Source organism: Dipodomys merriami, unplaced genomic scaffold (assembly GCF_024711535.1).
Source record: "Dipodomys merriami isolate MVZ:Mamm:240054 unplaced genomic scaffold, mDipMer1.0.p SCAF_12, whole genome shotgun sequence".
Lineage (NCBI taxonomy): Eukaryota > Metazoa > Chordata > Mammalia > Rodentia > Heteromyidae > Dipodomys > Dipodomys merriami.
Window position 1 is genome coordinate 38,946,102 of NW_027202493.1, and position 21,436 is coordinate 38,967,537.

The window sequence follows — 21,436 nt, forward strand, 5'->3', positions numbered from 1 at the left end:
GCCTCAAGCCTGGAATCCTAGCTACGTGGGAGGTGAAAGATCAGGGAATTGAAGCTGAGGCCAGCCTGGAGAGGGGGTGCTCAATACTCTATGTCCATCAATGGCAGGGCAACCTGTCATCCTAGCATCTGGGAAGTACGAATAGGAGAATCACAGTCCAGGTCAACCAAAGCATCAGGCAAAACCCTCTCTCACAAAATAACCAATGCAAAAGAAAAAATAGGCTGGAGGCATGTTTAAAAATATTCTGTAAATTTGTTATTTCTAGAAATGGAATCATACAGTATGCTAGAGAACATTCCTGAAAAAATATTGAAAATTATAATACTATGTAGCTAAAAATATTTACAAGTATACTTAATAATTCAGAAAAATGCAGGTGTCTCATACTCCCATGCCTTAGATGTGTGTGTGTGTGTGTGTGTGTGTGTGTGAGAGAGAGAGAGAGAGAGAGAGAGAGAGAGAGAGAGAGAGGGTGAGGGTGTTCTGGGGCTTGAACTCAGGACCTGGGAACTGTCCCTGAGCATCCAATTATGATCCTCAGATCTCAGACTCCTTAGTAGATAGGATTATAGGCTTGGGACACCAGAGCCCAGCTAGATCCAACCCAAGGCCTTGGGTATGTTACTCACTGGCCACTTCCATGCCTTAGACACATAATAAATTCTGAGTATGTGCTGAATACTGATGTCTTCCTGTAATTCCAATACTCAGGAGGCCAACAGAGGCAAGAACAGTGAGAATTCTAGGCCTGCCTGGCCTACATAATGAGACCTTATCTCAAAAATGAATAAATAAATAAATAAATAAATAGCCACTGGTGGCTCATGCTTGTAATCCTAGCTGCTCAGAAGGCTGAGATTTGAGTACTGAAGTTTGAAGCCAGCCCGGGCAGATAAGCCCATGAGACTCTTACCTCCCATTAATCAGCAAAAAATACAAAGTAGATGCATGCTTGGCTCAACACCTGTAATCCTAGCTACTCAGGAGGTTGAGATATGAGGACCATGGTTCAAAGCCAGCCTGGGCAGGACAGTCCATGAGACTCTTATCCAGAAAACCAGAAGTGGAGCTGTGGCTCAAGAGGTGAGTGCTCACGTTGAGCTGAAGAACTCAGAGTTCAAACCCCTCCCAAAAAGAAGTAATAATTGTATGTCCTTTTTGTCGTTTTTATAAAAGAGTATTAAAGAAAAATAGTATCACTATATATAAAATATTATAGTTTTAAGAAACCTAAATGCAAAGAACAACTTCAAATATTTAAAACAATGGATGTGATACTAAAGGATGACTTAATTTTTTAAATCCATGCTTTTAAATTTTTTCCAAATTTTCTGTGATTAGTGTTTTTGTATGGAAACGAAACAGAAACAAAACCTGAAAAAAACAACAACACAAAGCTCAGAAAACATAATCAATGGACTTCATGTAGTGTTCAAAGCAGAAGCTAAGGGCTTCGAGTTTGATTCTGTTTGATGTTAAAAGCAATGGGGAGGGAAAAAAGTCTTAAAAGTTCTGATTAGAAATCAACTAATATATTATTGGTAAAAGTTTAAAAATGTATTTACCACCTGAGCACTATATAGGCTTGAGCCACTACACCAGGCTTGGTATAATGCTTTTTGAAGGCGATTTAGCAATCCGGATGAAGAACCATAAAATATGCTTGCTCAAGGTGATGCGGAAAACAATTTGTTGATATCTGATGGAAATAATAAGACATCAACCAAATGACTCAACAACTGTACACATGGACAAATATTCTAGAAAAGTAAAACCTTAATGCTTACCACCTCCCCTCCCCGCAAAAAACCTGCATATGTCTGCAAATTTACTCACATTAGCAAACAATTACAAATAAGTCAAATGTCCTTCTTTCAAAGAATAAATGGGTAAGCCACAGATATTCAATAAAAGGAACAAACTACTAATATATACAATTTAGCTAATCTTCATGGAATTATACTGTTACAAAAGCAACCCCAAGGCTGGGAGAAGTGGCTCACACCTATAATCCCAACTACTCTGGAGTCTAAGGTTGGGAAGATATCCATTGGAAATCTGCTCAGGTAAAGAGTTCATCAGACTCCATTTCAACAACAACAAAAAGCTAGATGTGGTGGCACATACCTGTCATCCCAGCCACCACAGAAAGCATAAATAGGAGGCTCCTGGTCCTGGGCTGCTGGGGCAAAAAGTGAGACACTATTTCAACAATAACAAGAGCAAATAAAGGCTGGTTATAGCTGGTGTACTTGCCTAGCCAAGCATAAGCCCCTTAGCTCCAACCTTTCATAATTTCAAAGCAAATCATGGCAAAACAAGAAAACGCCAAGAAGCTGGTTGCTTGTGTCTCATAGTTGTATTCCTAGTTACCCAGGTGGTAGCTAAGTATTTCTAAGTATTGCTAAGTATTGCTAAGATCTAAGTATTTCTGCTTGAAGACAGCCCATGCAAGAAAGTCCATGAAACGCTTATCTCCAATTAACAGGCAAAAAAAGCCAGAAGTACAGGTGTGGCTCAAGTGGTAGAGCACCAGACTTGAGCAAAAAAGCTCAGAGACAGTGCCCAGGCCCTGAGTTTAAGTCCCAGTACCAAAAACAACCCCCCCCCCCCCCCCCCCCCCCCCCCCCCCCCCCCCCCGCCAAAGAACCCCAGAAAACAAGAAGTCACATACTGTATGATTTCATTTATAGAACATTTTTGAAATAACAAAACTACAGAAATGAAGAACAGATTAGAGGTGGGAGGAATGGGTAGAGGGAGGTGTGTATCTAAAAGGGCAACTAGAGAGATCCTATGGGGATGAAAATGTCTTGTATTACTGTAAAAATGTCAATAATCTGGTTGTGATACTGTAGTATAGTTTGTAAGATTGGGGTGATGAAGTAAACAGAACTTAGGATCTCTGCTTTTCTTCTTCCTCCTTTTTTTTTTTTTTTTTTGTCGGTCATGGAGCTTGAACTCTGGGCCTGGACGCTGTCCCTCAGCTCTTCAGCTCAAGGCTAGTGCTGTGAGCCACAGTGCCCACTTCCTGCTTTTTCTGCTCATGTGGTGCTGAGGAATCGAACCCAGGGCCTCATGCATGTGAAGCAAACACTCTACCACCTTTCCAGCCCCTTCTTCTTCTTTTGTACTGAAGTTTGAACTTGATTTGGAGAGCAACGTTGAAATTACAATAAACGTTATTTTTGTTGGAGTGTGTGTGTGTGTGAGGTGTGGGCTGGTAGGGCTTGAACTCAGGGCCAGGGCATTGTTCTTTATCTCTTTAGCTCAAAGCTGGCACCCTACCACTTGAGCCGGAGGTCAAGAGTCTCATGGACTTTCCTGCCCCAGCTGGTTTTGAACAGCGACCCTCAAGATCTCAGCTTCCTGCGTAGTTAGGATAACAGGCAAAAACCATTTTCCCAGCTGACCTTTCTGCTTCCTAGCAATTGGACAAACTTCATCTGTCCTTCTAGGTTATGACTTAAGTGCGCACAGTGGGACTACAGCGTCCTGAGCTCAGGGTGGGTGTGGTGAAGGGAGCTGGATGGTTTTGCTATAGCTGATTCAGGGTTGGTCTCACGGCCCCACCCCCGAGCAGAGGCGAGGCTGCTGCCCCAGGTACTGTGACCACTCCAGGGTCACCGTGGAGAGGCTGCATCCAGGAAGAACCCGGCACCTCGGTGGAAGCTCTCCCTGTCCTGAGCCGTGACCCCAACTGCTCCCAGATCAGGCTACAGCCTCCCCACACTGCAGCATGGCAAGTCCCACGTCTCTCAGTCCCGAGTTCGGAGCCTCCGCTTCCAAGTCCCGGGCGAAGACCCCACGAGAGCCACACCCTCGTGCAGCCCAAACCACCCCCTCATCCTTTTTCGCCCTCTCAACCCAGCTTTTCCCGACTCCGGGAAGAACCGGGAAGAGAAGGCGGAGGGCAGCGAGGCGCGGTCTAATAAATACCATGGCCAGGCCACGCCCCCAGGGCGTCACTTCCGCCCCGAGGCAAGATGGTGGCGCCCGAGCCTTGCCACGCAGACTTCCGCCCTGCACGGAGACCGAGGGCCGGTGACGGATAGCTTCGGAGGTGAAATCGCCGAGCGTGGTGTGGAGCCACAGCCCAAGTGCGTTTCTGACTCGTTGGGCGTGGGAAGTTCGGGAGCGGGTAAAGCACGAGCCAGAGGCTCTAACCTGGGTGCTCCGGGAAGCGTCGCCACGTGTGAGGGGGTGGCGCTGAGACGCGGCCAGCCCGCCGCGCCGACGGGGTGGGGTCGGAGGTCGCGTGGGCGGGGCGGGGATCACGTGGGCGGGGACGAAGGCCACGTGGTAGGGTTCCGCCGGGTCCCGCGCCTCTGCCCCCTAGGATCCCTTTGCAGTCCCGAGCTTGCTCTTTTTTCTCCCAGGCGACATGTCGGAAGGAAACTCCGCCGGCGAGCCCAGCACTCCTGGAGGGCCACGGCCCCTTCTCCCTGGGGTTCGGGGCCTTGTCGGGCGGCGACCCGCGCCCCCGCTCACCCCGGGCCGCCTTCCCTCCATCCGCTCCAGGGACCTCACGCTCGGCGGAGTCAAGAAGGTACCTGACAGCGCGTTTCCGGAGAAACCCAGCCACCTTGAGTTTCAGGCCTCTGGAGTTCATGATGCCGCAGGGCCCACGGTGTGCTCAGCGGGACGCTGGGTCTCTAGAGGCTCGTTCCCGGATTTCTTCCAATTCTAGGGACTCTAGTCCAGTACACCTTCTAGTCCAGGTCCAAGATGTTGAGGTCGTTCCTGCCTGTAATTGAAGGGCAGCGATGATAGCTTAGGCATTCAGAAGCGACACATGAGCAGTGTTAATTTTCTTCGTATGTTTTGAACACCTTATGAGCTAGGCCAGGTGTAAATTTTGCTTGCAATTTTGAGGGCTCTGAATTTTCGGTGTATACCAGTGTGCAAACTTCTATACTAGTGTCTAAGCTTCTAGTCTAATGGATAATGAATCTTAGGCATGGCCGAGACCCTGGCCTTTCCTGTGTATGTGACTAAAGGGTAGGGTGACAGATGCATAAAGCCGCTGGGTGGATTTATTGCTATTGTTTTTGGTGAGTGGGATGGGGTCAGTACTGGGGTTTAAACTCAGGGCCTTGACATTTGCTAGGCAGGTGCTCTACTACTTGAGCCACATCTCTAGCCCTCTTTCCTTTTCAGTGGGGTATTGTCCCATTTTTTTTCCCCAGTCCTTATCAGGCTTCCTGCTTAGCTGGGCTGACAGGTGCTCCTCACTATTTTAAGACTAAGTTGCCTTAGAAACTGCTAGTGACAGCTTGGGTCCTCCCATTTATTTTTATTTTTTGGTCGTGGGGCCTGAACTCTGGGCCTGGGCGCTGTCCCTCAGCTCTTCAGCTCAAGGCTAGCGCTCTACCACTTGAGCCACAGCGCCACTTCTGGCTTTTTTCTTCTTGTTTATGTGGTGCTGAGGAATCAAACCCAGGGCCTCATGCATGCAAGGCAAGCGCTCTACCACCGAGCCACCTTCCCAGCCCAGGGTCCTCCATTCTTGAGTGCTATCTTACCTGTTCAAATGTTGCTGCTAGAATTGTTCCTGTGCAACTAGCCTTTCTGTACAGCACTTTCTGTTCTTTGATTTTGCAAAGGTGGAGATCTCCTGTCAGAAGACTGAAGCAAAAGCTGATGGTTAAAGTAGTTTAAGGTGCCTCTTCTAGGTGTAATTTCCACTATCTCCATGAGCACGAAGGGCCTCCTTTTCAGACCGAGCCTAAAAAACCCTTGATGTGTGAAATGTAGACAGGAGAACCCTGTTGATCTTGGCCCATAGAAGATGCCCATTGTGAGTTTTTATAGCCCTCTGTACTTTGAGGTTAGAAGTTAACAATCAGTGACTCCTGTATTTTACTTCCAGAAAACCTTCACTCCAAATATCATCAGTCGCAAGATCAAGGAAGAGTAAGTGTTGTGAATTCTTATTCCCTATTTACTTGTGTTATGAATTTGAGAAAAAAAAACTAGGTTGTACATCTCAAAAACTTGAATTTATGTCCTTTTTACTAATGATTTTCAGCCATAACTCCATTATGTACCAGCTTTAACACACACACACACACATCTGAGACACTGTGTGTTTAGTCAGTTTTGTTACTGTAATAATACCTGAAATAATCATTTTATAAGAGATAAGGGGTTTTTTTTTGGCTTACAGTTTTAGAGATTTAGTTGGCTTTGGTAAGAAAGTATCATGGTGGGGAGTGCCTGAGGGATTAAAAAAGGAAGGGGCTTGGGTTGCACTAAGCTGCACATCCTAGAAGAGATTTAAGTCTTTAACAAGCACGAATCTTTTAGGGTAGTTAGACTCAAACTATAGCATCCTATCTGTAGCAATTTATTCACAATGGAGTTGAATGGTGTTCTCTCTCGCGTGCTCACTCTCACTTTCTCTCTCTCCCTCTCTTCCTCCTCCTCTTCCCCCCTCTCCCTCTCCCCTTCTGTCCCTTTTCCTTTCCCTCTCCCTCCCTCCCCCTCTGCCACTATTAGAGATTGAACTCAGAGTCTCATGCTCTCGCATGGCTTTTTCTCTCAAGAGTGGTTCTCTTTCACTTAAACCATTCCTTTACTTCCAATGATTCTCTTTTACAGTCATTTGAGAGCCACACATTTATACATGTATTGTGCTCTTAAGTTCCTCTGTCTTCTAGCTCTCTAATTGAAAAAAAGCTCACTTTTTTGAACCAAAAAATAGAGTAAAGCAAATTAAAAGGCCCCTGTCTAATCAAGGAGGCATGAAAAAAAAGTGCAAGACTTGGGATTGGATTCTGCTTCTTGTGATGTACTTATTTGCTCATAAACTGTTCAGTTGGTTGAAGAGAGGTAATGAAGGGGCCAGTTTGCAGAGGCCTAGGGGTGTGTGTGGTTTTCCTTCATCCATTCTCTTTTCCAGGCCAAAGGAAGAAGTTACTGTGAAGAAGGAGAAGCGTGAACGGGATCGAGACCGCCAGCGTGAGGGGCATGGACGGGGCCGGGGCCGTCCAGAAGTGATCCAGTCCCACTCTATCTTTGAGCAGGGCCCTGCAGAAATGATGAAGAAAAAAGGTACCAGAAAGATGCCAACAGTGAATTTTAATTCAGACAGCCCAAGGAAAGGGAAAAAGTGATGGAATTCTCCTACTCCCAATTTAGTTGTCTTTGCTCTTGGCCCTCTTCCCAGTTTCTCCATAGTGAACTGGGTAATTTCCCATAGGGAACTGGGACAAGACCGTGGATGTGTCAGACATGGGACCCTCTCATATCATCAACATCAAAAAAGAGAAGAGGGAGACCGATGAAGAAACCAAGCAGATCCTGCGCATGCTGGAAAAGGATGATGTAGGTAGCAGGAGGCTGGGGGCAGGGCAGACTTTCTTGTGGCTACAGAAGAGAGCTTCTGGGAGCTGACAGGGGAAGAAGAGCTCCCTAATATCCTGGAACCCTGGTAAGAGTCAGGGGCCTTTGGTTAGGAAAGAATTAAAATGGACTGATCCAAGCACATGTGCCAGGAAGTTTGTGACCCCCACCTCTTCTTTGACAGTTCATCGATGATCCTGGGCTAAGGAATGATACTCGAAACATGCCTGTACAGCTGCCACTGGCACACTCGGGGTGGCTTTTTAAGGAGGAGAATGAGGAACCAGATGTTAAGCCTTGGCTGGCCGGCCCCAAGGAAGAAGACATGGAGGTGGATATGCCTGCTGTAAAAGGTATCAGTGTCAGTTATCTTCTCTATTCTGTAGCAACCCAGGGAGCCTCTACATGATCTCCAGCACTGCTACTCAAATCCCACTCTGAGAGAGCCCACCTGTGGACGTGGATCCATGTGTCAGTCCCATGTGTCCTTTTTTGGGGTAGTCACAATAGAGTGTGCTGTCTCTTCTGCTCTGCAAAACCAGTGTCTGTCCCTCCAGCTTCCTGGCAGGTGATACTGAAATAGTGTGGAGTAAAGAGCCAGGGAACAAGAGATGGTAGAGAGAGTGGCTGCTCAGTGTCTTTTCTTTTGTCTCACCCTGGGCAGTGAAAGAAGAGCCACGAGATGAGGAAGAGGAGACCAAGATGAAGGTTCCTCCCAAAGCAGCCAGGAAGACCCCAGGCCTCCCCAAGGACATATCTGTGGCAGAGCTGCTCAGGGAGCTGAGTCTCACCAAGGATGAGGAGCTGCTGTTCCTCCAACTGCCAGATACTCTCCCTGGGCAGCCGCCCACTCAGGATATCAAGCCTGTCAAGACAGAGGTTCAGGGCGAGGATGGGCAGATGGTGGTCATAAAGCAGGAGAAAGACCGGGTATGCTTGGAAGGGAGTTATGGAAAAATTCCAGGGTGGGGGTACCAGGAATAAAGCTTTAGGTAGAGAGAAATGAAAATTTGCCATCCAAGCCAAAATGTAAAAATGTTGGGTGTATGTGCTTAACACCTTTGAGGGCTTTGAGAGACCCATGCTTCTAACACTACTAGTGTGCATCTCTACTTTTTATAATGAGTGATTTTGCACATAGACAAATGGGAGGTCCTACATCCCTGTGTATCATCATTCAGCTTTAGCACTTAATAGGTGTTTTGCTTGTTTGTTTGCTGTGAATTTTGTTTTATAACCAATGCCCCTGTGGGATGTAGAATCCTTTGCGAGATGGTAGGATAAGCCTCTTGCCCAGTTTTCACCAGTCATTTCTCTGCACAGGAAGCCAAGTTGGCCGAGAACACCTGTACTTTGGCTGATCTGACAGAAGGTCAAGTGGGCAAGCTTCTCATCCGCAAGTCAGGGAAGGTGCAGCTCCTCCTGGGCAAAGTGACCCTGGATGTGACGATGGGAACCACCTGCTCCTTTCTGCAGGTAAGGGCTGGGTGGGTCAGGACAGGCTGGACAGGCTGAAATTACTGAGCCAAGCAAGTGCTTGGGAATAAGGGGTGTTCTCACACATCATAGGCTATCACGCCATTCAGAGAAGTGAGGGCTGATCATGGGTTTGTGGTTCTCACTGCTGTCTCTGTCCATTGGCAGGAGCTGGTGTCTGTAGGCCTTGGAGAGAGTAGGACTGGGGAGATGACAGTCCTGGGACATGTGAAGCACAAACTTGTATGTTCTCCCAATTTTGAATCCCTCTTGGATCACAAACACCGGTGAAAGGAGCAGATGGAAGAAGATGGCGACTGTGCCCACGGCTGCTGCCTGCTCCAGACGTTTTGTTCGTTTTTGAATCCATGTGACCTAGAAGGGGCCTGTTTAGCCCACCCACTCCAGCCTTTGGCAGCCATCGTCCCAGTTTTCCCCCAGACGGGGCCCACGCAGCTCCCTCTCCTGGCAGCTGTGAACGGCACAGTGACCTTCCCACAGTACGGTTATGGATGGCACACCTCCCTGCTGGGGACTCATCTCTGCTATTTATTTTTATATTTATGCCTGAATCTTCTCAACTGACTGCATCCTCCCAAGGTAGGATGGTTCAGGCTCCTTCTGGGTCTTGGGATGCAGGGGTAGGAAGTTGAGGGGCTCCCTCCCTCCTAGGAGGCAGACAGGAGAGCAAGTCTGAGACCTAATTAATCAGTTTTGAGTTGTTGTTTTCTATGTCCTTGGTTTCTATATCCTTGGACAAACTACCTAACTTTTTTGAGCCTCCTATTCCTCATCTGACAAAAAAATGGGGATAATACCTACCTCACAGGGTTGGTATGAAGATCAGATGGAATATTGTGGATGAAAACTCCTTGCACAAGGCCAGATGTGTATATCTATAAGCTTTCAATAAAGGTTAGTTTCCCTTTCCTTTGTCTCAGTCTATTTTCAAAGTGGGCATTACAAGAAGTGGCTAGAGCTGCTCTCATCTTTACTTTTGTCCCCTCCCCCCCTCTTTTTTTTTGCCAGTTCTGGGGTTTGGACTCAGTGCCTGGACAATGTCCCTGAGCTTCTTTTGCTCAAAGCTAGCACTTTACCACTTGAGCCACAGCACCTCTTCTGGCTTTTTCTGTTTATATGGTACTGAGGAATCAAACCCAGGGCTTCATACATGCTAGGCAAGCACTCTACCACTAACCCACATTCCCAGCCCTTTTGTCCTCCTCCTCCCTGCCCCCCACTGCTGTGCTGGAGACTGAACTCAGGGCCCTGCACATGCTAGGTAGGCACTTCACTGCCTAGCTTCAGCCCAGCCTTCTTCATCCTTACTCTGTAGCCCATCCCAGCCAGAGCCAGCTGCTGTAAATGTCTAGACCCCCTATTGAGTGCCTTTTATTTCCTAGTACCCTTTGCCAAGTGCCTCCCATATGTCTAGCTGTAGATTCTGTTAGAACAAGTCAGTGACCCTTCCTGGCACCCTACAAAAGCCTTTGGGTGATGTAGCAGGCTAGGATTCATTCTTGAGCCCCCATCCCTAGGGGTAACTACTCTTCTAGCTTCTATTAAAATATCTCTTGCCAGGCACTGGTGGTTCACAGTTGTAATCTTAGATACTCAGGAAGGTGAGATTTGGGGATCGTGGTTCAAAGCCAGCCAAGGCAGGAAAGTCCATGAAACTTATCTCCAGCCAACTACTTGGAAAAAGCTGGGAGTGGCACTCTGGCTTTTGTGGTAGAGTGCTAGCCTTGAGCACAAAGAGGTTTAGGGACAGTGCCTAGGCCCTGAGTTCAAGCCCCAAGACTGGCAAAAAAAAAAAAAAATCTCAAACCTGTAGCTACTCAAAGAATTATCACCACATTAAAGTCAAATAGTGCTAAAGATAATAATAATAGTGCTAGAAGATTAAAAAGGTAAAAGGGATTTACCCTCTTCAAAAGCTTTGCATTTGAGAGAGCTCCTTTGCTTCCTGTTCTATCATCTCCATGTCCACTGTTGAAGGTATACCCCAGTCCTTGTCATGCTCACTGGAGCTTTAGAGTCTGATGTTCTCTGTACTGCGTCATTGCACTCTGTCTAGTGAGTTCCTGGAGGAGCATCTTCTGTCTCCCTTATCATTAGGGCTGGGATGACTACATGTTGTAGCTAAGCCTCACCAGCTCACTGGTGGCACAGCTCCTCTCTGCTGGTTTAGTGTGTTTTCCCTGCAACAAGTAAGCGCCAGGTCTGCTTCCTTTGGACTGCAAGGTGACCCACTAGCTTCTGGATATGTCTTTGTTTAGCCTCTCTTCATTTCTTACATTTAGCATGACTGCAGCTTTTCCTACAGTGCCTCTCAAACTGCCCAACCAACAGTTGTGATGGGGATTGAAAGTGACCACATTACCCCTTTGAAACAATAGCTATGTTAGCTATGTTGGCTAGTGTTGTTCTTATTTTTCCTCCTTATAGAGACAAATAGGAAGGATTCCTTGGGGGTATGTGCCACGGAAGTCCTATTAGGTCTAAGACTGAGAGAGCTTCATTTAACTTTGTTCCAGATCTTTCTTCTTTTAACTAGTTTATTAACTGTTCTTAGGTCTCTGTTGTAATCCTGTATTCTCTTTTTTTTTTTTTCTTATTTGATTCAGAAATACTCTTCTTTTGGGGGGACTGTCCTAATGGCTCTTGTCTTTAGATGTTTAGTATTTTGCAATCATTAGTTCTTTGGTTTTTGTTTGTATATCTTTAGTGTTGCTGGGGTTTGAACTCAAGGCCTTCCATTTGATTGGCAGGCACTCATCATTTGAGCTACATTTCCAGCCCCTTTGAGTATTTATAGAACAAAGTTGCTTTTTTTCTCCAAGCTGGCCTTAATTGTGAGCCTCCTGTTTATTATTTATGCATAGTTGAGATGACAGCTGCACACCACAGACCCAGCTTTTATTGAGATGAGGTTTGAAGTCATGCTTGGCTGTTGTTTTTTTGTGACAGGGTTTATGTGTAGCACAGGTGACCGCTCAGTCCTGCTCGGTTAGTAAGTGCTGGGATTACAGGTTGGTACCACCACACCCAGCAGTCCTTTCACTCTTCTAAGAAAGCTTGAAGAAGCAAATGTACCACCTTTATGTTCATTTCACCATCTCAGCTGTCTTGGGGAATACAGCTTATGATTGTTTTTCAGTCTTTGCCACCTGTCTTTAGATCTTTATTGCACAAGTTAGATTTCATCAGTAGAAATGGAAAAAAGAGGCAAGTCTACATTCCTGGCTGAGCCTGTGAAGCATACATTTCTACCAACAAATATGTGCAAATAGCAGGGAGAGAAGCCTAAAGGCAATTCATATATGGGTGAAAATGGATGCAAATTTATTTCTACCTGCATCTGTGTATATACATTTTGTTAGAAAGAGGACGAAAGTCTTGTTTTTTATGAGAGGAAAAAAAAATCACTTACCCTTCCTAAGCTCAATGATACTTATTTTACTTTCCATAAGAATAAGATTATAGTAGCTTTTCTTTGTTGAATTGCTTTTAAATTGGAAGGGACAGGAGCATTGGTTGGGTGTCAGATGTGGCACAGTCAGCCACTTGTGATTGGCACAAGTAACAGAAAACTAAACTGATGGTGACTCTAGCAGTAAAGATGTTTATCACATAACGAATCTGGAGGTGGATGGTCCCAGAATTGAGTGACAGCCAAAAATGTGCCAAGATTTCTTGGATCCATTTCTTCTATCTTAAGTGTTCCAAAATGGCTGCCACAATTCTCACCATCATTTGTTCAAATGACATTATAACTTTTTTTTTTTTTTTTTTGGTCGGACATGGGGCTTGAACTCGGCCTGGGCGCTGTCCCTCAGCTCTTCAGCTCAAAGTGATCGCTCTACTGCTTGAGCCACAGCGCCACTTCCGGTTTTCTAGTGGTTTACTGGAGATAAGAGCCTCATGGACGTTCTTGCCTGGGCTGGCTTTGAACCGTGATCCTCAGATCTCAGCCTCCTGAGTAGCTAGGATTACAGGTGTGAGCCACTGGTGCCTGGCTCATTGTCTATAACTTTATTAGTACACTTTTCTGTGTAACAGAATGTCTGAAGCCTGGTATTTTACAAAGAAAGGTTTATTTAGCTCACAGTTCTAGAGGTCCAAGAGCATGGCATCTTCATGTACTGCTTCTGAGGGCCCCTAGCTATATCACAACGTGATGGGAGGCATGTGAGAAAGAGTGGTCACATATCAAGGAGGGATCATCAGGGGCGAGGCTTGCTCTTTTATAACCACCTACTCTTAGAACTAACTCCATAAGACTGGCATTAATGCCTTCCAAGGGTGGGTGATTACTCCCAGTGACCTCTATACACTAAAGATTCTGCCATGTTTCAATATCTCCATACTGAAGATCAAGCTTCCAGTACATGAAACCTTGGAGGACAAACCACATGCAAACCATAGTAGAAGCCAAAGCTGCCAAGCAGTGGGTGTCAATGAAAGAGATCTCCCCTCATTTGGCTCTTAGCCAGGTTGGTTAGCCTTCAGCAATCCCAGCAGACTTGCCCTTGAGTTGCCCTGAGACCAGGAATTGTTAGATAGGAAAGGAAGGCAAGTTTATTCCCTGGCCTTTGGGATTTCTGTGGCTTGTGAGATGAGGTTTTGTTAGTAGAGAAAAAACCTGGAGAAGAAGGTAGACAATCTACAGTAACAGCTATCATATTTTGTAAAGTATCATAGTAAAATTATAAGGAACAGCTAGGTAGACTTTCTTTTAAGGTTCAGTCACTTTAATTCTGCTAAACCAGTTTAGCTGAGCACTAAATATACTCGGGACTGAGAACAAGATTTGGAGCCAGCCTAGGCAGACACTTAACTCCAGTTAAACCAGCAAAAGTCAGAAGTGGATGCATGGCTTAAGTGGTAGAATACCAGCTGGGGTGAAAAAGCTGAGAAAAAGCATGACTCTGAGATCAATCCTCAGTGCTATCAAAAGAAAAAAATATATATATACATATACATATATACATATATACATATATATATATATATATATATATATATATATATACACACACACACATATAAACATTTTTATCAAAATCCAAAACTCTATTATATGCTCCATCTCAGCCAAAATATATGCAATTTTATTTTGTCTGTTGTAGGGCTTGAACTCTGGGCCTGGGTGCTTTCCCTCAAAGCAAGTGCTCTACCACTTGAACCACAGCGCCACCTCCAGTTTTCTGGTGGTTAATTGGAAATAAGAGTCTCATGGACTTTCCTGTCTGGAATGGCTTTGAACCGTGATCCTCAAATCTCAGCCTCCTGAGTAGTTAGGATTACAGATATGAGCCACCAGTGCCTGATTATGCAATTATTTCATGTTACTGAGCTCTCCCTAGGAAAAACATCACAGGAACTTTTCTGAAAATGGTGCTTAGTTTGTACATTTTAAATCTAATGGCTATATTAGAATCTATTTTGGACTGTATAAAATTTACCTAAGAATTCACTCATTTCAGGATATTTGGATTTTTTCCCAAAATGATAAACATAAGCAATCTTGTTCATTGTTGGTAAACAATCCTGTTAAATTGCCCACATTGTCAACTATTTCAACAGAAGTTGTTTTTTGTGGGGGTTTTTTGTTTTTGTTTTTTCAGTTCTACGGCTTGAACTCAGAGCCTGAACACGGTCCCTGAGCCTCTTTGTGCTCAAAACTAGTGCTCTACCACTTGAGCCACAGTGCCACTTCCAGCTTTTTTGAGTAGTTTATTAGAGATAGGATTCTCATGAGGACTTGTCTGCCCAGGCAGGCTTCAAACTGTGAGCCTCAGATCTCAGCCTCCTGAGTAGCTAGGATTACAGGGTGAGCCACCAGTACCTGGCCTTAATAGAATTCTTATTAAAAATAGTTTTGTGGGCTGGGAAGATGGCTCAGTGGTAGAGCGTTTACCTTGCATGCATGAGGCCCTGGGTTCGATTCCTCAGCACCATATAAGCAGAAAAAAAAATCCGGAAGTGGTGCTGTGGCTCAAGTGGTAGAGCACTAGCCTTGAGCTGAAGAGCTGAGGGACAGCGCCCCGGCCCAGAATTCAGGCCCACGACCGGACCCCTCCCCCCCCCAAAAAAAAAGTTTTGTGTCAGGTTGCTGGTGGCTCATACCTGTAATCCTAGCTACTCAGGAGGCTGAGATCGGAGGATACCGGTTCAAAGCCTACCTGGGCAGGAAAGTCCATGATTCCCAATAAACCACAAAAAAGCTGGAAGTAGAGCTGTGGCTTAAGTGATAAAATGCTATAGTGCCTTGACCAAAAAAGCTGAGGGATAGCTCCCAGGCCCTGAGTCCAAACCCCAGGACCAGCACATATACACATGTACGCATGCACAAATAGCTTTGCTTAACCAGGTGAGGTGGTATATACTTGTCATGGCCTGGGCAGCATAACTAGACTCCATCTCAAAAAACAAAAAATTTTGACTTTTTTCTCAGCAGTTCTAGGGCTTTTTGGGGGGGAAGGGGGCGGGGGGTTTGTCATAGGGCTTGAACTCTGGTCTTGGGCACTGTCCCTGTGCTCTTCAGCTCAAGCACTCTGCCACTTGAGCCACAGCACCACTTCTGGTTTTCTAGTGGTTTTATTGGAGATAAGAGTCTCACGGCCTGTGCTTCCCGGGCTGGCTTTGAACCTCGATCTTCACATCTCAGCCTCCTGAGTAGCTAGGATTACAGGCGTGAGCCACCAGCGCCTGGCTAGTACTAGGGTTTGAATTCAAGGCTTTGAGTTTGACTAACCTGCTTGCTTCCATGCTTACTGGGCTGGCACTGTACTTCAGTCACACCTCTAGCTCTGATTTTTGCTAGTTCATCTGGAAATGTTGGGTAGCAGACTTTTCTGCTTGGGTTAACCTTGAACCACAATCCTCTAGATTTCAGTCTTTTGAACAGCTAGGATTACTTGAACTGCATGACTTATGATTATGAGTTAAAACCAGGTAGCTTTGTCAAAAAGAGATACATCTTTTTGTTTGCTTGTTTGCTGTAAAGTGTTAGGAATGGAACCTAGGTCCTTGTTCATGCTTAGCAAGTATTCTACCCCTGAGCCAGGTCCCTCCCACCCTATGTATGACATTTTTCAGGGTTTTTGTTGTTCTTGTTTTGTTTTTTTGTGGATCATGGGGCCTGAACTCTGGGCACTGTCCCTCAGCTCTTCAGCTCAAGGCTAGCGCTCTACCACTTGAGCCACAGCGCCACTTCTGGCTTTTTCTACTTATGTGGTGCTGAGGAATCAAACCCAGGGCCTCATGCATGCAAGGCAAGCACTCTTCCACTGCTTTTGTGAATTTTTTAAAATAGATTTTCACTGTCACCTTCCCAGCTTTTGTGAGTTTTTAAAAATAGATTTTGCCCTATAGAATGTTTGCACCTATTTACATCTCTATCAATCGTGCATTTGTAAAGTTAGATTGTCATCAAGGATCATTCTAAACTATATGAATATTAAAAAAGAAAAAGAAGAGGTTCAGTCAGAACCCTGACTGGATAGCTGCCCAGCATTGCAAGACTCCTTCAGGACCACACGGAGGCAGGCGGGCACAGGAGAAAGATTATAAAATTTATTAGAGGGACCATATCTCCCCAGGAGAGGAAGCACATGGCATCTGCCACTATCCAAGTGGCAGGCAGGTCTGGGAGAAGAAGTTATGTGAGTGCAAGGTAGCTCTGGGTGGATAGAGGGAGTGGCCATCTGTATGGCAGGAACTCTAGGGCAGGGAGGAGCTCAGGTCTAGGTGGTGCTGAGGACTAAAGGTGGGGTTAATACTAACATTACCCATTTGATTGTTTAATAACAATTGGCATACCAGGCTAGGGTTATGGGCAGAGGTTGTTTCTTCTGAAGCTACTTCCTGCTGTAAAGGGGCGAAGTAGTCAAAGGTCCCTGATTTGTTGCTTGGCTGGGTACCACCCAAGAAGCATTTGCTTGACAGTTTGATTGGTAAAGGTCCTCGTCTTTTCCATGATAATTGTTATCAGAGCCAATGGGTGTCATGGGCTCTTTTGGCTACTTCCTGCTGGCCTGGGGGCATCAAGGAGTCACTGGACTGGGGTCTCTAGCATCTGGGTGTGTGCTGGGCCAGGCAGGGCAGTGTAAGTGAAGTCTCCAGTTGCCTGTAATAATAGGATGGCCTTGACTTGTTCACAGATGGTGTCCTGGGTGGGGGACTGTTACCCTGTTAAAATAAATCTTTGGAAAGGTCAGGCAAAATCTGACAAGATGACAAGGTCATTAACATGAATGACATAGGAGAACACACACTGGCCATAGGCCAGAAAAGTTCCATTTGGAGCATAAGTCCAGTTGTAGCCCACTACAGGGAAGGAGGAATAACTGGACTACGGGCAGAAAGGGGTTGTCTAGGGTTTTTGGCAACTGGGTAGGGAAGAGCATAGTGGACTGGTTGGAAGTAACCAGTCAGAGGCTAGCAAAGGCAAGACTTTCTGTCCAGTTAGAAGGTAGACAGGTATGGACATTAGGCAGTCAAGCAACTATTTCTCTTGATCTCCCAGTTCTGATTAATTTTGAAAGGATGAGTATACAGTGACTCCATTTAGAATTGTTATCTCCTCTTACTCTTCTCCACAGTTCCCCGTTGTCAGGACTGAGTCTCGTCATGGGGGGTCTCAGTGTTCGTTGCTGGGATAGCTTGTCCCAGTTGGCATTCACCGGGTATGAACTGAAGGCCTGGGCACTGTCCCTGAGCACTTCTGCTTGAAGCTAGCACTCTACCAGTTATAGTCACAATGCCACTCCCAGTCTTTGCCTGGTTACTTAGGGGTGAGAATCTCTCGAGCCATGCCTCCAGCTTGGCTCTTTGCTGGTGAGTTGGGAGTTGGAGTTTTAGATGGATTTTTGTGTGTGTGTGTGCCCAGATTGGCTTTGAACTGTAGTGAAAGGAGTCTTGTCACAAAAACCCTTTTTATTTCCAATTAAAGCAACAAGGAGATCAATAGAGATAGAGGTTACCTGTCACTTGTTAATAATCAACTAACAATTACTTGCCAGAGCTCTGTAATATCAAAACTCAGTAGATGTTTTCAAACTGCCACTGATTGGCGCTCCATGTACTGCCCATTGCCTCTGGGCAGCTTGTTTAAAATGGCTTATATACAATATTTAACTTTTAACAAATGCACAGACCTTTTTTTGAGCTGTAGCAGCATAGTCTGTTTAGCACTCTGGTTTGCAAAAGCATTTTTCTGTCTGGCTGAGGAAAGCTGGTCTCTAGTGACCCTAACAATGCCTACCTGTGTATGCCTTTAGACAGATCTCAATAGGGACATAATCTCAGGTCTCCAAACTTTCTTTCCTTATCAGATGAATTTATGTGGTGGGTGCCAGTCTAAAAGTCACTGCCAATTAGGACATTGAGCATATACAAGGGGGTTATGATTTAAACTATCCTCCACATTTTACAAACTTAGCTTTTTATTGCGCACTATCACAGATGACTGGCAAGTTCCTGCCCAGTTATGAAATAGCTCAACATTAGAAAAGCATGCTTACAAACTATCTTCCAATGATCTCCCAGCTCTGATCAATTTTTGAAGGGCCAGGCACTAGTGACTGCAGGATCTGACATCATTTCTATCATCCAAGCAGTGGCTGGTAACTGCCTCTGGGTCCTTCATCATTGCCAGGGTCCCAGGAGTGTTTTTCTCCATGTTGGGATAAGTGTACCTTTGGCATTTCCCTTGGTCAGTAGCTGCACTTGAACTCAGTGTTTGAGTGCTGTCCCTCAGCTCTCCAGCTCAAGGTTAGCACTCTGCCACTTTGAGCCCTAAAGCAACTCCACTTTTTCAACACTCTGTTGGTGTATTAGGGATGACAATCTTACAGGAACCTTTCTCTGCCCAGGCTGGCTTCAAACAGAGGTTTTCAGATCAATGAGTCTCTCAAAGGCCACTATTACTCCAATTAAAAGCAACAAGGGGGCTGGGAAGGTGGCTCAGTGGTAGAGCGCTTGCCTTGCATGCCTGAGGCCCTGGGTTAGATTCCTCAGCACCACATAAGCAGAAAGAAAAACGCCGGAAGTGGTGCTGTGGCTCAAGTGGTAGAGCACTAGCCTTGAGCTGAAGAGCTGAGGGACAGCGCCTAGACCCAGAGTTCAGTCCCCACGACCGGACCCCCCCCCAAAAAAAAAAAAAAAGCAACAAGGGTGGTCATTGGAAGTAGGGTTTTTTGTTTGTTTTTGTTGGTCTTGGGGCTTGAACTCTGGGCCTGAGCTCTGTCCCTCAGCTCTTTAGCTCAAGGCAAGCTCTCTACCACTTGAGCCACAGTGCCACTTCCAGTTTTTTGCTGGTTAATTGGCGATAAGAATCTCATGGGCTTTCCTACCCAGGCTGGCTTTGAACCGTGATCCTCAGATCTCAGCCTCCTGAGTAGCTAGGATTACAGGCGTGAGCTACTGGCGCCCGGTTTGGAAGTAGTTTTATAACCATGGTTTTACCTGGAACTTATTAAGGGCCAAAGCTACATCTCACAAAACTTGTAAGAATCCTCTGTTCTTTGCTGTGAGCCTGCTAGAAACTGTTACAAAAAAAAGTATAAGAGCAAATTGGAAAAGCAATTAAACATTTTAGTAATCTTAATTTACCTTTTTCCACTTTGAAACAAACATTTACTTAATTTTTTTTGTTTTGTTTTGTTTCTAGGAAGCCAGCCACTCTACTTCCCAAAATTTTTACAAAGGGGATGCCATTTTTAATCCCTTTTCCCAAAATCACTTTAATTTACATCTAAATGCCCCTTTGAAACAGTGGACAACCCCCATTACCTCTTGGTCTACTGTTTAAAATGGCCATTTTTTTCTGTAGTTTGAGTTACCTTTAGGAAATTTTGAACAAATAGCAATTATGAGTACCAGCACTGTACCAAGAATCTATACTTAGCATCCTTTTTTCTTTTAGCAATAGATCCAATTGCAACATAGCACAGAAATCAAATCACATTTTTTGCTTATATACCCTTATGGTCTAACTTGTGTGGATTAACATTACAGACAGGTGGAAGGGAACACAAATCAGGATGATGTAAAGTTCTGAGCTTCAGTGGATCTGAAGTGGCTTCTGCTTTTCACCCTGAATCACCAGGCTTTGGTCATGTGTGATGGAGCAAGGCTGGGGTCTGGGCAAGGCTGTGGTGCCTCCCAGCATGTATGGATTGTTGCACCTCCTGCTGTTTACCTGCAAAATTTCTAGACATACTGGCTAAAGACCTGATTCACACTGGCTTTTGCAGGCTGGTGCCACTGAAACTACAACTTCTACTGACAAAGATCTTTTAGCAAGCAGAACACTTGGTAACTTTTGAAACTATGACCATTTTACATATTTTACATATAGACAAATAAATATGTTTGTGCACAAATTATAGAGCATGCTTATATTTTAATATTGGCCATTTAAGGTTTTTTTAAATTTTAGTGGTATTATTTTGCCTAATTATGATGGAACCATGTGGTCCATTATAAAAACAAAACTTTGCCAACAGCAAAAAACTTTTCAGTAGACAGGAGACAGGACGTAAACACAGACATGTGGCATACCATAATGGTGCCTGGGCTGATTGGGGGGGCTGGGTCAGGTCAAGGGGGAAGGTTCATAGTTGGCTGAAATTAGCAGCTGAGCTAAGCAGGGGGCAGGGTCATCGGGAGCTTGAGATCATATCCCAGCCCCTGCCTCTAGGGACTCAGGCACACACATTGCCTGAGGGATAGGTGTGACTCCACCTCCAAGAGTTTTTTGGAGATTTACCAATGCCAAGATAGCACCTGTTCAGCTTCTTTATTATCCACCAAGTGGTCAATGCTAGAGAGAGCTCAAGATTTACAGAATTTAACAGAATCTCCATGCTAAATAAGAACAGAAAACCTTTCAGCTAAAGTTCCTCTGTAATTTCCTTCCCATGGCAAGTGACCTTTGGAACCCGAGCTTGCTGCCAAATATCCTTGGTAGTGCACTTTGGTTCCTTTAAAAGGGAACTCAACAGCCAATTCGAGTCTCACTGAATCACTGGGTCCCTCGGCCATGGAAGGCCCTTGGAATGAGGCTTAGATACTTGGCCAAGTGTTCTGGGGTCTAAGATCCCCCATGGAGGGCCAGTGGCCCGAACAGCAGAATCTAAGCCTTCGTACTGGTCACTAACCTGGGAGTAGGAATAAATTAGCCAGTATTAGATGGGCAGGAGGTAGAGCACTCAGAAAAGTTACCTTGGTGGTCCTCTAGTGACAGATGGTAGTAGGACTATTGGGGCAGCTGGTCAGACCCCTGTCTGAAGTGGAGTGGGGAGCAAATCCACTGGGGAACCTATCCTGGGTTTCAAGCACCAAATGTAAGAATCTTTCACAATCATCCCAGGGGACCACGCAGAGGCAGGCAGAAATAGGAGAAAGATTATTATAATGTTTATTAGAGGGGCCATATCTCCCTGGAAGAGGGAGCGTGTCTGCCCCTATCTAAGTGGCAGGTAGGTCTGGAGGAGGAGGTGAGGGCAGAAGGGATGTGAGTGCAAGGTAGGTCCGAGCAGAGAGAGGGGTCAGGAACTCTAAGGCAGGGCGGAGCTCAGGTCTAGGTGGAGCTGAGGAC

At 45.5% G+C, this 21,436-nt stretch overlaps 1 protein-coding gene across 1 annotated transcript; it reads left to right on the plus strand.

The window, feature by feature from the left end:
- The first annotated feature begins 3,986 nt into the window (after positions 1–3,986).
- On the plus strand, positions 3,987–9,756 carry Polr3d (RNA polymerase III subunit D). Its single transcript, XM_070016608.1, has 9 exons — positions 3,987–4,103; positions 4,383–4,552; positions 5,876–5,919; positions 6,908–7,059; positions 7,208–7,332; positions 7,535–7,703; positions 8,015–8,280; positions 8,674–8,826; positions 8,995–9,756. Exons 2-9 carry the CDS (start codon positions 4,388–4,390, stop codon positions 9,115–9,117), a joined length of 1,197 nt encoding a protein of 398 aa, XP_069872709.1. The 5' UTR covers positions 3,987–4,103; positions 4,383–4,387; the 3' UTR covers positions 9,118–9,756.
- Positions 9,757–21,436: the final 11,680 nt, after the last annotated feature.